At 55.6% G+C, this 12,546-nt stretch overlaps 1 protein-coding gene across 2 annotated transcripts in view; it reads right to left on the reverse strand.

Annotated features, from left to right (window-relative positions):
* The window catches only part of Cul4a (cullin 4A), a 32,341-nt gene that overhangs the window by 19,210 nt on the left and 585 nt on the right, over positions 1-12,546 (reverse strand). The window contains exons 3-5 of one of the 2 annotated variants that reach the window (XM_058582712.1): positions 5,850-5,954; positions 2,536-2,604; positions 1,848-1,921 (exon numbers count right to left, since the gene is read on the reverse strand). In XM_058582712.1, the coding sequence (XP_058438695.1) occupies positions 1,848-1,921; positions 2,536-2,604; positions 5,850-5,954 (248 nt within the window). Of the gene's footprint in view, positions 1-1,847; positions 1,922-2,535; positions 2,605-4,324; positions 4,513-5,849; positions 5,955-12,546 lie in introns of those variants that run through there. The other variant, XM_046454864.2, reaches the window with a different exon arrangement.

Raw genomic sequence — 12,546 nt, forward strand, 5'->3', positions numbered from 1 at the left:
CCAAGTCCTCAACTCACAGCCTGGAATCTGGGGGAGGTGATGCAGCTGCTAGGGTGACCATCCAGACTTGCCTGACACAAACTCTGAAGTGTTTCAGAATTCCCGAAGGGGGACAAACTCAGCTGCTGGGCTCCAACCATACAACCTCCTTCAAGGGCAGCAATGGGGCTGTGTGTGAGCACAGGGGTGGTGTGTCGTGCTACAGTCGACAAGGTCGTGAGCCACGTCGGGCCAGAGCCCCCTCCCACGCTGCACAGCACACCAGAGAACTCTCCTGTGCAGTGTGCTACACACCGGGGTCTTTGTGCACTTGAGAGAAACTGCCTGCGTTGGCTGCAGCAGTGAAGGGCCGGGGCGGCCAACAGCGACATGGTCTGACTCTGAGCCCTGCTCTTGGCTGTGTGGCAGGGAACTTAACCTCTCTGCGCCTTTCTCCTTCACTGTGGAAAGGGGAGTCGACGTATGAGCTTGTGCCATGGGAGGTGGTACCAGACAGGTGGCCAATGCTCCTCACTAGAGACTGCACTGCAGCCCGAGCACACTCCTCCTGACAGGCACACGTCACCCAGGCTGGAAGCCACCAGGCTCCGCCCAGGCCTCTTCTGCTGGGCTTGTGGCTCCCCTCTTCCACCATCTCAGCTGCAGACTCTACACCCTGGCTCTTTCTTCAAAGCTCAGGCCCAGGCCATCCTCAGCTGGCCCTCCTGCTGTAGCTGCCCTCAGGCACCCAGGCACGGGGCCTCTGCTGGCCCGTATGATGGACTGGAGGTCGTTAGCCTGCTTTACACTACAGACATGCTCATGTGACAAGCTATGGTGTAAATTACCCACAAATCAAGAGTTCAGCCAGGGATCCTGGCAACTCAGGGCAGGTTACTCCAATTCTCTGTGCCTTAGTTTCCACAGAACAGGGGTGGTAATGGTTATGCCTGGCAGTGCTGGGCACCCCGCTGCCGGCTGCAGGAGCAGTGACACCCTGCACAGAGGAAACGCTGCCCGGAGTGCCCTGATCACTGCTACCACCCCCATCTCTTCCTGTGCACCCGCTTCCTTCTGTACAGGGCCCACCATCTCATGGCTCACGGGGACACCTAGTATGACACGTGGGGGCAGAAGAGGTCAGAGGAGTAAAGGAGCAACGGGGAACGGTGCTAAGGAAGGGGAGTGCCTCCAAAGGAAGGCCCAGACCCGCAGAGCCTCCAAGTACGTGAAACACATCAGCAGGCTTGGGGGGGAAGCAGCAGTGCGGCCACACCACCTGGACGGGGCGGCAGAGAGAGCGACCCTGGGGCAAAGGACAGCACAGTGCAACGTCCCTTCATTGTTAAGTGGAAAAGCAGTGGACTGCATCAACAGAGCACAAGGTGACTTGGAGACAGGGCTTGCTTAGACAGGCCTCTGCTTCAAGCTCGTCAGTTAGGGAAGCCGAGGGGGGCTCCCACCTTGCACAGCCCCTCCAGGAGGGAGAGGACAAGCAGCAAAGGCAGGAAGGACAGGCCTACACACGAGCAGCCACACCTGTGCCAGGAGGCCAGACCCTGTCGGCGGTGGGGCAGGCCCACGGGGCCCTTGGGCATCATGCCCGGGCAGGTGCTAGCAGCCTTCAGTTTTAGCTGCAAGAACTGCTCCAGGCTCAAGCTCAGGCTGCCAGAGGGAGAAGCCACGTCCCCGAGTCTTCACCCCACAGCAGGCCAGCGGTGGGCCACGGAACCCAAGGCAGGCACGAGGAAGTCCAGGTCCACCTCGCCCTCTCTACTGGTGAAGACCCAGCTGGACTGTGTTTCCACCTGTGACCACGGCTGACCAGGCAGCTAAAGCCAAGGTATGCTCTAGGGCAGTGCACTCACCAGATGGAGGGCAACAGGGAGTTCTGCAGGACGTAGGTGCGGTCCAGGAACAGGAAGATGCCTCTGACCATGATCTGGGGACCAGAAGAGCAATTGTCCTTCCAGAGCAGACCTCTTGGGCACCGCCACGTGCGCCACTGTGGAGCTCAATTGCTTCTTGATGGAAAGATGACGCCCCCCCCCCAGGCCTTACTCGCTGAAGTTGACTCTTCTGCTGTGCTTGACCTTGGGCTCTTAATACGACAACCCTGACTGTGGAACTGTGAAGCGGCCTTACGCCTGGTCATCTCCCGCCCGGCGTGACACAGCGCCTTAGACTGCTGGAGGCCCCCAGCTTTCCAGACTAGTTCCTATCCCACTGCGGCCAGGCTCTGGGCACCTGTGCAACCTGACTCCTGAATCAGGTGAGAAGGCTGCCCACCCCGGAAGGGTACCCTGGTCCACCAGCAGGCTTCGCCCCAGCTCCAGCCCAGAGCAGCACCCCAGGGAGCAGGTACTCAGTCTGCACTAACCCTCGAAGACCCTGGTCCCTCACCAGGTCCCAACAGTCAGGCCACACTAAGTCACACTAGTCGGTATACCTCAGACTGTCCTCCAGCTCAGGAGAGAGGAGACTGCAGCCCCTGGGGGAACCCCAGGAGCCACCCAGCTTCCCCCTCCTGGGGGAGGGCAGGGTGCCCACACTCACCATCTGTCTGCAGTGGTCCTGCCAGCAGGTGTCCATCTTCTTCAGGAACACAAGGCTGTCCAGTGCGTCTGTGAAGAGGTGCTAAGGAAACCTCCCAGGCACAGCGCCACCTGGACCCTCCATACCCACATCTGCCGCCCCAGCCACGCTCTGGCGCTCCTCCCCGTGTCCAAAAGTCCACGAGACCCCAAGAGCTGCTCTGGATGGGCATGCCGGGAGGAGACGCCCTGACCAGACACTGACCTGGGTGCCTGACCTCGACCTCTAGCCTTGCATCTGTGATTTACAGTCACCTAGTTCAAGGGACTGTGTGACAGCAGCCCCAAGGAACTGAGGGCACCACCCCCAAGCCACAAGTATGGCTCATTCACCCACATCAACCCAGGCACACCTGCAAACCCTCGGCCACAGCCGTCCTCACCCCTCCGCTCCCCTGCTCCCCTCTGTCTCTCACTGCTTCCTGCACGGCCTTGCTGGTATGCTCAGGCCCTGCCAGGGGAACCAGGCCACAGGCAAGGAGGCTGGACCACAGCCTCAACCAGCAAAGGGCACTTGCTGGAGGCAGCCCTGCTGAAGGCTCTGGGGGCTGGCTGCGAGGGTGCCCATGCATGGCTGGAAGGAGCTGGCAGCTGAGGAGACACTGGTGGACCTCTTACAGCCTGCAAACACACTGTCTTTCTATAGGACCATCAAAGGCCCCAGTCTCAGGGGGAGATCCCGTGCGACCCGGGTGTACACTGCTCTGAGCTCCATACCAAGAGCCCCGGCCCTCTCTGGTTCTGTCTCCTCTCGCCAGCCGGCTCCTCCCTCTGAACTGGGAACCCTCTCCAAAGTGTTCTTGGTTTCTCCAGAGCAACAGGCTGGTCACACGGTCTTGCCACCCACTCCTGTCCAGGAACAGCCCAGCACACACCCCAGGCACTTTGACGTCCTGCCGAAAAGGCCCACCCTGTGCTGTCTGCACTCCAAGGCTGACCCTCTGCCACAGGTCAGAGCCCTGGCTTTCGGGGTCCCTACCTTGGTGTCACCTTCTATGGCTCCCACTCCTGACCTCTGCTGGGGGCTCCTGTCTCCTGGGCAGGCCTCTGCACAGGTGCCTGGGACCTCCATCTCCTCTCTCACAGGGGGTCCAATGTCACCCAACCTCAGCGCGGCCACCAGGCACTCTGGCTGCAGAGCTCACCAGGACTTCTGTGGCAGGAATGCCTATTGTCATGCATCTGTCACCTCAAGGGACAGAATCCCACTCCACTCAGACCTTTCCCAGGGCCTTGCCGGACGCTGGCAGGTGACGGCCCTTTCAGAAATGGCTGGCTTGGTGCCCGGGGCCTGTCACTGGCCCCTGATTCTCGTTTGTCTTTGTTCTGCAAAGCGATCCCCACAGGACAGTCTGATCCCATTTGTGTGTGTGTGTGTGGTCCTAGGGATGAGACCGGGGGCACTTTGCTACTGAGCTGCATCCCCAGCCCTTGAACTTGTGATCCTCCTGCCTGGGCCTCCCAAGGTGCCGGTACTGCAGGTGTGCGCCATCATGCCTGGCTCTCTGTCAGCTACTCATGTCACGGGTTTCAGTCCGACTCCTCCAGTGCACTCCTGGTTGGTCCCACCCATAACCTCTATCACAGCCCCAAAGCACTAGGCATGCAGACTGTTCAAGGTTCCCAGAACACCCTCCACACTCTGCCTTCTGTTCCATCCTGCTGTCCAGGGTGCTGCCTAGCGCAGTGCTGTCCTGACGCCCAGGACTGACCGTGTCTGACCCCAAGACGCCACACAGCTAGGAGGATACTGCATGTGGAGTGTCTTCTGTCCTCTTCTATGGAAACAGTGGGGAGTCTCACGCCACGGTTTTGTCACAGCACCAGAGGAAATACTGGGCCCCTGGCTCTACCACAGGTCTGCAGCCCACGCACTGTCAGTGGGCATCAGGCAGGGCAGTCACTTTTCTGCTTTCCAGTATGAGTACATGAAGCCGCAAGCAAGCACTTGTTGAGTAACTGAATGAACGGACACTTCAGTCAACCACAGGGCAGGATTCGCTGGCAGGGGGTGATCTGAGCAGGTAATCAAGAAGGAGTTTTCAAGCAAACTGGGAGTGGGGGAGAGAAACCCAGCAGATGATGTGCTGGCCCGCTAGTGGCTGCAGCTGGTTCCTAAGGCAGATATCCCTACGGGCGGGGCTCGAGCAGGGGGCGCTCTGCACCCACAGGTGTGTCCTGAGATGCCTGGGCACTGGCAGGTTCCCAAATGCACGGCTGCCTTATCCTGCACATGCTCACAGTCAGCAGCACGGAGCCCTGTCAAAGTTTGGTGGAGGCGTACACCACAGCTGCAGGAGAGCTCAACACCCACGCTGGCAGCCAGGCAGTCCCTGCCTAAGTGGGGGCACCTGGTCCTGGATGCCAGAGCCTCAACATCCAACCAACCGAGGCTGCCCTGAGGTCGCCCCGACCCACCCAAGATGAGGGCAAAGGGGAAAGGGCCAAGGATTCCCTGAGCCAAAAGAACTGAAAAGCGGGGGTCCCAGACCCTCCTTCTACAGGTGGAGACGGGGCCCAGGAACATGAAGACACAGCCTGTGCAGTGACGGCACCTGTGTGCCAACGTGGCCCAGCAGGGCGGGGCAGCCACAGCAGAGGGAGTGGCTGGGATCTCACAGCCGCCCTCCTGGTCCACAGCACATGCCTGGTGACACCTTCCCCTTGACTCGAGACCCATGGACATCACCCTGCATGGCCTCTACTGTGTGAGGCGTAGCCCTGGTGGGACAGAGGCAGCACATGACCATCCTGTGAGAAGCAACCTGCAGCTGGGAGTGCCCAGCCAACACCAGCAGGAAAGCTGGGCCTTGGTCAGACAGGGCTGAGTGGCCCTCAACCCCTGGACTAGCCTCACTGATTCCTGGGCTTTGGCCTCAAGACTGAGCATAGGAGCCGGTGTCTGAGCCGTCATCTGTCCTGGGATCCCCTGCATAGCCCATGAAACCAGGACAGGTGGCTTTTACAGAGCCAGGAGCAGAATCAACACTGAGACGCTGCCAGAACTTTCCTAAATACTTCAACCAGTCTACGGCCACACCACCCTGAACGCGCCCGATCTCGTCTAAATACTTCAACCAGGCACAATGAACAGGCTGCTTTTCACTCCTACAGCAAAGCAGAAGCTAGAACAAATGTCGGCTTTCTGCTTTCTGCATGAAGGGCCCTTGAGTGCTGGGGTTCTGACCTTAAGGACATGTACCAGTTCTTTATCCCACCAATCTGGTCTTAAAGACTTAGGTAATGAACAGCCGCCTCACGAGCCACAAAAGGATATTCTCTGAAGGGGAGGATCTGAGCCTGGACGTGGTCCTCGCAGACCTGGCGCAGCTGCTTGTAGAGCGTGGCGGAGACTTTGTGAGAGCAGAGGTTCTCCACAGCCTGCAGGAGGGAGCGGTCAGCACTGGCAGGAACAGCAGCTTGGCTGAGACGCTGCGGCAGTCACCCCTGGTGCCCAGGGGCCACGCAGGGCCTCTGCTGCTCCTGTTGTATCTGCTGAGCCTGGGGCAGGCGTGGTCCCACAGCCCCATCCTGGGGCTCTGCTCCTTGAGCCTGCAGTGTGTGCCCTGCCCAGGGACCGCAGCAGAGGGGCCTTCCCCTCCCCCGGAGGAGCTCCCAGAGGACTCCTGCGCCATGTGGGCCAGGCCAGCAGCCCTCCTTCGCCCTCTGTGGCTCCATGTGCTCTTCACCAAGTTCTGCCTTAGTGAAGAAACAGGCAACTTTTTGAGACGATTTTTTTTCTTAAAATATTTCTATTCACTTCAAGTAATATTTGTACTTTTTTGGGGTTTGTTTCTTTTTTTTTTTGACACTGAAGGTTGAACACATGAGCACTTAAGCACTGAGCCACGTCCCTAGCCCTTTGGATTTTTTTTAAAATTTGAGACAGGGTCTTGCTAAGTCACTGAGTATCTCACTACGTGGCTGAGGCTGGTGTTGAACTTATAATCCTCCTGCCTCAGCCTCCCAAAGCACTGGGATTACAGGTGAGTACCACCACACCTGGCTAACATTTGTGCATTCTTACCGGTTCTAACAAAGCCTCCTTTCAAATCTCACGTACAAATCCAGAATCTCATTTAATTCAAATGTGAAAGATCATAAACAGAAATATGTGTTTTTAACCAACTAGTTTTCAATCATTTGAAAGGACAGGATATAAAGAATTGAGATACAGCAGAAAAAGAATCTGAATTTAACTAAAACATAATGTTTTCCTGGGGAAAAAACGTAAAGTGCCATCAAAACACTCACAGTAGTAGTGCTAATTCCAACACTTAACGTCAGCACTGCCAGACACCGTACTAACCACATCGAGGGCATTGATCACCACCGTGCAGGACAGGAACATTCACAACTGCTCTAGGGTGCCAACGGCTAAACGTCGGAATCTCTTCTCTGAAGCAGATTTACCATCTGCAGAACAAGGAGTTGGCACACTTCCCCTACGATCTATCTTAGTGTAGAAGTAAGGGTTCCCACCCCCACTGCAACTCGCCGTCCCCAGCTTTCCCCACTCCTCCTGCCGTGTCTGTGACTCAGTCCAAGGTCTCCTGGGACCTTCTTCCTCAGAACCCCCACGGCTGCAGGCAAGCTCTGCTGCAGTGTCAGTCACCAGTGGTTCCCACAGACACAGCTGCCACAAACCGAACGACCAAGACGGGCTGCATGACTGTCCTTCACAGAACAGCTCCTGGCCAGGAGGTCTTCTGAATGCCCCTCCTGAGCTGGAGCCCGTTTCCCCACACCGGTCCCCATGGCGGCACGCTGTCACTGCAGACTGAAGGCTGACTCAACCCACACTATTCACAGGAAGCACGCTGGATGTAGCGTGGTTTCACTACTGAGGATTTGGGGACCTCTCAAGGGAGGCAGTCGGACCCCGAGGGAGCGCAGGTTTGTAGGGGTGCCGAGTCATGACCCAGTCTTCCTGTCACAGGGGCCTGGGTCTCCTCCTGCTCATCAGTGCCGCCCTGGCAGGGGTCCTGCAAGCTCCTGCGCTGTACTCCTGTGTAGCACAGAGCAGGAGTCTGCCCTCCGCAGGAGTCTCTTCATTTTCTCAAATAGTGATTCTCAAGGGGCCTTCTTGGGATGCAGGTGGCCCCTGCTCTGACGAGGCTTTGGGTTGGCATGCTGCTGCTGCTGGCATCTTGAAGCACCCAGCGGCTCTCCTCTCCTCTCTGCCCAGCAGGAAGACCCTCTCCCAGCAACGTCTCTCAAGCACTGGCTGTGCAGCAGGCTGTGCCAGGGCCACGGCACACACTGGCGAGCACTGACATGACCCCACACACTGCCTTCCTGCTGCCCAGACGTCGCTCAAGTGCCCACTGCCACAGAAGCGGAGCACCTCCCTGAACCAGCACTCAGCCCAGGCAGGGCCCGAGTGAGAATGGCAAGCTGTGGGCAGAGCCCCCTGCACCCATCACACCTGGGCACCCAGTGGTGGGAGGTAGCTGTGGGCAGGCAGGACACTACCACAGCCCCCAAGTGTCTGGGAAGTAAGCACAATGACAAACAGGCCCCGTCACACTGGGCCCAGCAAGGATGCACTGTGGGGAGGAGCAAACCCCACACCCACTATCTGACAGCCATGCCTCTCATGGACATTGTGGTCCTGGCTACTGCTCGCTGCTGCAGCAGGCCAGTACACACTCACACCTTGGAGGACAGCTGCTCCCAGCATGCCATCCCTGCAGGTTCCTGCCTGGAGGGGCAGGTGGACAAGCCAGAGTTCAGTAAGGACTAGACTCCGGAGTCTCCCAGTGCGCCTGCCAGCGTGGCGCCTTCACGGCCCCAGTTGAGGAGGCACACAGTGCCCCAGTGCAGAGTGGCTGGTGGTGACATCCTTTCTGTTAGGCCTGAGGTACTGGAGACGGTCCATTCTCCCTTGTTTTTTATCAACTTACAATTGAATCCACTCTTCATTAACGTGTTTCTGTTTCCAACCAGCCCATCCAGTCATGTGCCCATCTGTCCTCCACGCTATGGCTTTCCACCTCAGTTTTTGCAATCCTTCACTGAGAACTGTCCATGCCAGCACTTCCCAATTCCCGCCCTGCCCAGGAGATGGGGCCAGCTCCCTCAGAGCTCTCGCCAGGGCTCCTGTCCAGTCAGAGCCAGCCCGAGGCCTCCCTCCTCAGCTCTGGGGAGCACAGCCTGCAGTTTCCCATAGGCCTTCTTCAGCAGGGAGTTGTGGATCCCACCGGGTCTTCAAGAGCAAAGGTAGAAGAGCCAGGCCTTCAAAGAAGCTCAGATGGATGGGTGGAGAGGGCCTGTCTCCTCTCCTTCCTCCAGCATCAGAAACAGAGCAGACAGGGCCCCAGAGGACAGGGCCGCAGCTGCAGGCTTGTGTCTCTGCCGGGCCAGCGTAGATGAGAGACTTCTGCAGGGAGACCCAGCAATGCACAGAACCAAGATCTTTTCAACTTTGGTGAGAACTGGCGCTTACACACGAGGTTCCTGGCAAGGGAGAGACTATGCCACCAGAGCCAAAGCTGGGACTTTATTTCAGAGCACCAGAGGTGGCTTGTGGGCTGACCTCAGACTCACTAGTGCTTCTCTGCAGGGATGTCCACCACCATGTGACCACAAGTCCCATGTGAGCCTGCTGGACTGTACACACCCTGGAGTGTGACATCCCACCTCAGTGAGGGAGTCCGTGATGACGTTTTGGGGTATGCATTCCCAGCCCTCAGAACTTCAAAACTGAAACCCAGGACACCTGGAGACGATGCTGTGACAATGTCTGTGATACTGTTCTATCACTGCTCAGGAGGCGTGGCAAAGGACGTCCATGGTGTGGGGAGAAGACACCGGGCAGCCCGCACCAGGTGGCTGCCCTGGAGAGCGGCAGCCTCAGCTAGAAGCTATGGTATTTGTTAAACCAGAGCCTGTGTGTGCTCAGATACTTGGTGGGATTCTTGCTTCTGGCCAAGGGCAGTAAGTGAAAGCAGTCACTTGGCCAGAATCAAGGGACTGGACCAACACTTCTGCCGAAATGAAACAGAATACAAAGCGCTGGATTCTGGGCCACGGAACACAGTGACCTCCGAGAGGTGGAGTCAGGCCCCAACTGCTCTGCTTCCTGTCGGGAGTTCCCAGATGAGGGCCCTGAGAGGAGAGGTGTGGCCAGAGGCTCTGGAGATGAGCAAGGAGATGTCCAGGGTCCCAAACGTTGGTCAGGGTCTGGCCCTGGGGCGAGGAAACTACCCAGCCCAGGAAAGACCATCTAGAAGATGCAGCAGCAGCCCTGAGAGCACTTCCCACCAGCCCGAGTGAGGCCACCTGGCCTCAGGGGTGAATCAGGAGAACACAACACTGCTCTGGCCAGGCCTAACAAATCCTGGAAGTCAGACTCACAAAGATCAGCTTCCAGATAACTGTGTCAGAACAAAGGTCAAAAATATTTTTAGGAATATAAAACTAATCCAGGGCACCAGTTACAACTCACGTCTGACATCCAATCAAAGATGACCAGATGCGAAAGAGGTAGGAAAGTAAGCTAGTGGGGGAAAACCAGCCAGTCCACCCAGCTCAGAACAGACCGGAAGACAGAACGGGCAGTGAGGCCAATGAAATGGCCATTACAACTAAACCCCACGTGTCCCAGGTTGAGCAGAAACACAGCAGATGCAAGAAGGTTCAAACTGAGTAGGGAGTGGAAATGTGGGGTATCAGCAAAGGAGGTGCTGCAGAAGACCAGGACCCTGAAGAAGAGGCAGCAGGCGCAGCAGTGAACCCAGGCACCGACTGCAATGAGAGCCAGACCCCCACCAGGAGTCCTTTCTGACACCCAGGGAAGAAATGACCCTTCTGCACAAATGCCCCGGAGGCAGAGTGGAGAGAACATTTAACTGCTGAGGCCAGCATTACTCTTCACACCAAAACTGGACAAAGATACAAGAAGAAAACAACTCATCAGTGTCCCTGCGAACACAGACACAAAAGTCAACAAAACGTTAGCAGAGCAAACCCATCATCATGCAAAAACAGATAACACATCAGGTCCACATATGCAACCCGGAAAACAAGACTGGCTGTGTGTTAGGAAAAACATTAACTAATGTACTAACTAAGAAACAGAAATTCTTCCATCCCTCAAGAGATGTGGAAACAACTCCCAGGAAGCTAGGAGAGAAGGGAACCTCCTCACTCGGAGCCTGGCCCTCACAGGCAAAGGGGGAAAGCTTCCCAGGACCAGGAGACTGCCTGTCCCCAGGCCACTCCCCTCCTGTGCAGGTTCCAACAGGACAGTGAGGTAAGGAGAGGATGTAACAGGCATGTAGGTGACAAAGGAAAGCAAAACCAGCTCCACTCAGACAAGACAGCGTGTGTGCAGAACAGAAGGTACAGAAAACCCATAGAAGCACACAATGTTGGCGAAAAGCAAGACCAGATCCAAAAACCACTGGTCTTCTACATCACAGTGAGAACCCGAAGCCGATATTTAAAATGCTATTATAATACCATCAAAATGTGAAACAGTTAGGAACAAATTTCACAAAAGATGAAAGTCCTGCACTGCATCTAGGAAATACTGAGAAATGAAAAAAGACCTTATAAATACACGAAGCACCATCCCTATGATTGACAGTTAAGACGCCAATTCTCTCCACATTGATCTACCGATTACTTGTTAACCAAAATCTTAGCAGACTTGTTGGTAGAAATTGGAAAATAGAAAACTACAATTCATGAAATGCAAAGGACCCAGAGCAGCCACCTCTTCCCACTCATCATGCCCGATCCCAGACAAAGGCATCTGACAAGGCACTCACAGCAACTGGGGACAAGGGCAAGCTCTCTACGGGCAGTGCCAGCAGGAGCAGACGTCTGCAGGGCATGCCACGCCTGGCTTTAGCCTACATACACACAGAAAATCATGAGCCCAGACGTACACCCCAGCACTGAAGTGTCACAGGAGAACATCTCTGTGGTGTTACACCAGACAGAGAGTCCTCAGACCCAGGAGCCCATCACAAACAGACGAGGACAAGCAGGCATGACGGGCTCAAACTCGACAACCCCTGCTCTTCAGGGAGCATGGCAAGGGGATGGGGCAAGCCACATGCTAGGAAGAAGCCTGTGCAAGGCTGACGCAGGACTTTTATTCTGAGTGACGCTGAGCCCGCACACTCAATGAGGAAAACATCCCAGCAAAGCGTGACCAAGAGATCTGAGGAGACACTTTATCAAAGGAGATATAAGCAACGGCAAAGAAAAAACACGAATAGATGATTATCTGAGTAGGGAAATGCAAATCAGAACCACTGGAAACCTACTGCACCTCTGAGAACACTGAGACCAGAGTCGTTCCATGTACACCTGGAACTCACAGGCTGTGGGGAGAGCATGGGTGCAGACACCTGAAAAGCAGGTTTCTTACAGACATGTACTTCCTGTGTTGGCCAGACACCTGGAGAGAGAGCCAATCAGTGACTGCCAAGGGTTTCTAAGTTGCTGAGGGTCTTGCTATGTTCTCCAGGTTGGCCTCCAATTTGTGATCCTCCTGCCTCAGCCTCCCAAGCCGCTGGGAGTACCCGCTTGGGCCACCATGCTCAGCTGAACCTGTTTTGACTGCAGTCCGTTAACATGTGGGCAGGTGTGGAATGTTCACTTCTGGCATCATGCAGGTACTCAAACAATTTTGGATCTTGGAAACTTTCAGATTTTTGGACTAGAGATGCTCAACCTATAATTTTCTTTGGGTGGTGGGATAGGGGATGAAACTTTTCTTTTTTGTACTCTATGATTTTTATGATGTCCTCACTTGTAATAACCAATACAAAAAAAAAATGTTAAAACTCAAGGCTCTTAATAGAAATAGTTGCATGATCTATTGTTACATAAAAAGTAGACGTTAGGCTACTTGATCCTCATTCTGTAAAATCATGTCATCAAAAAAGCGTGATTTGTGTGAAACATCCAAACGGCAAAATGTGCCTCTGGCCATGTTCCCTACTTAGAAATGGGA

The sequence above is a fragment of the Marmota monax genome, unplaced genomic scaffold (genome assembly GCF_021218885.2).
Source record: "Marmota monax isolate L192 unplaced genomic scaffold, Marmota_monax_Labrador192_F-V1.1 WCK01_AAM20220418_F8-fsc00026, whole genome shotgun sequence".
NCBI lineage: Eukaryota > Metazoa > Chordata > Mammalia > Rodentia > Sciuridae > Marmota > Marmota monax.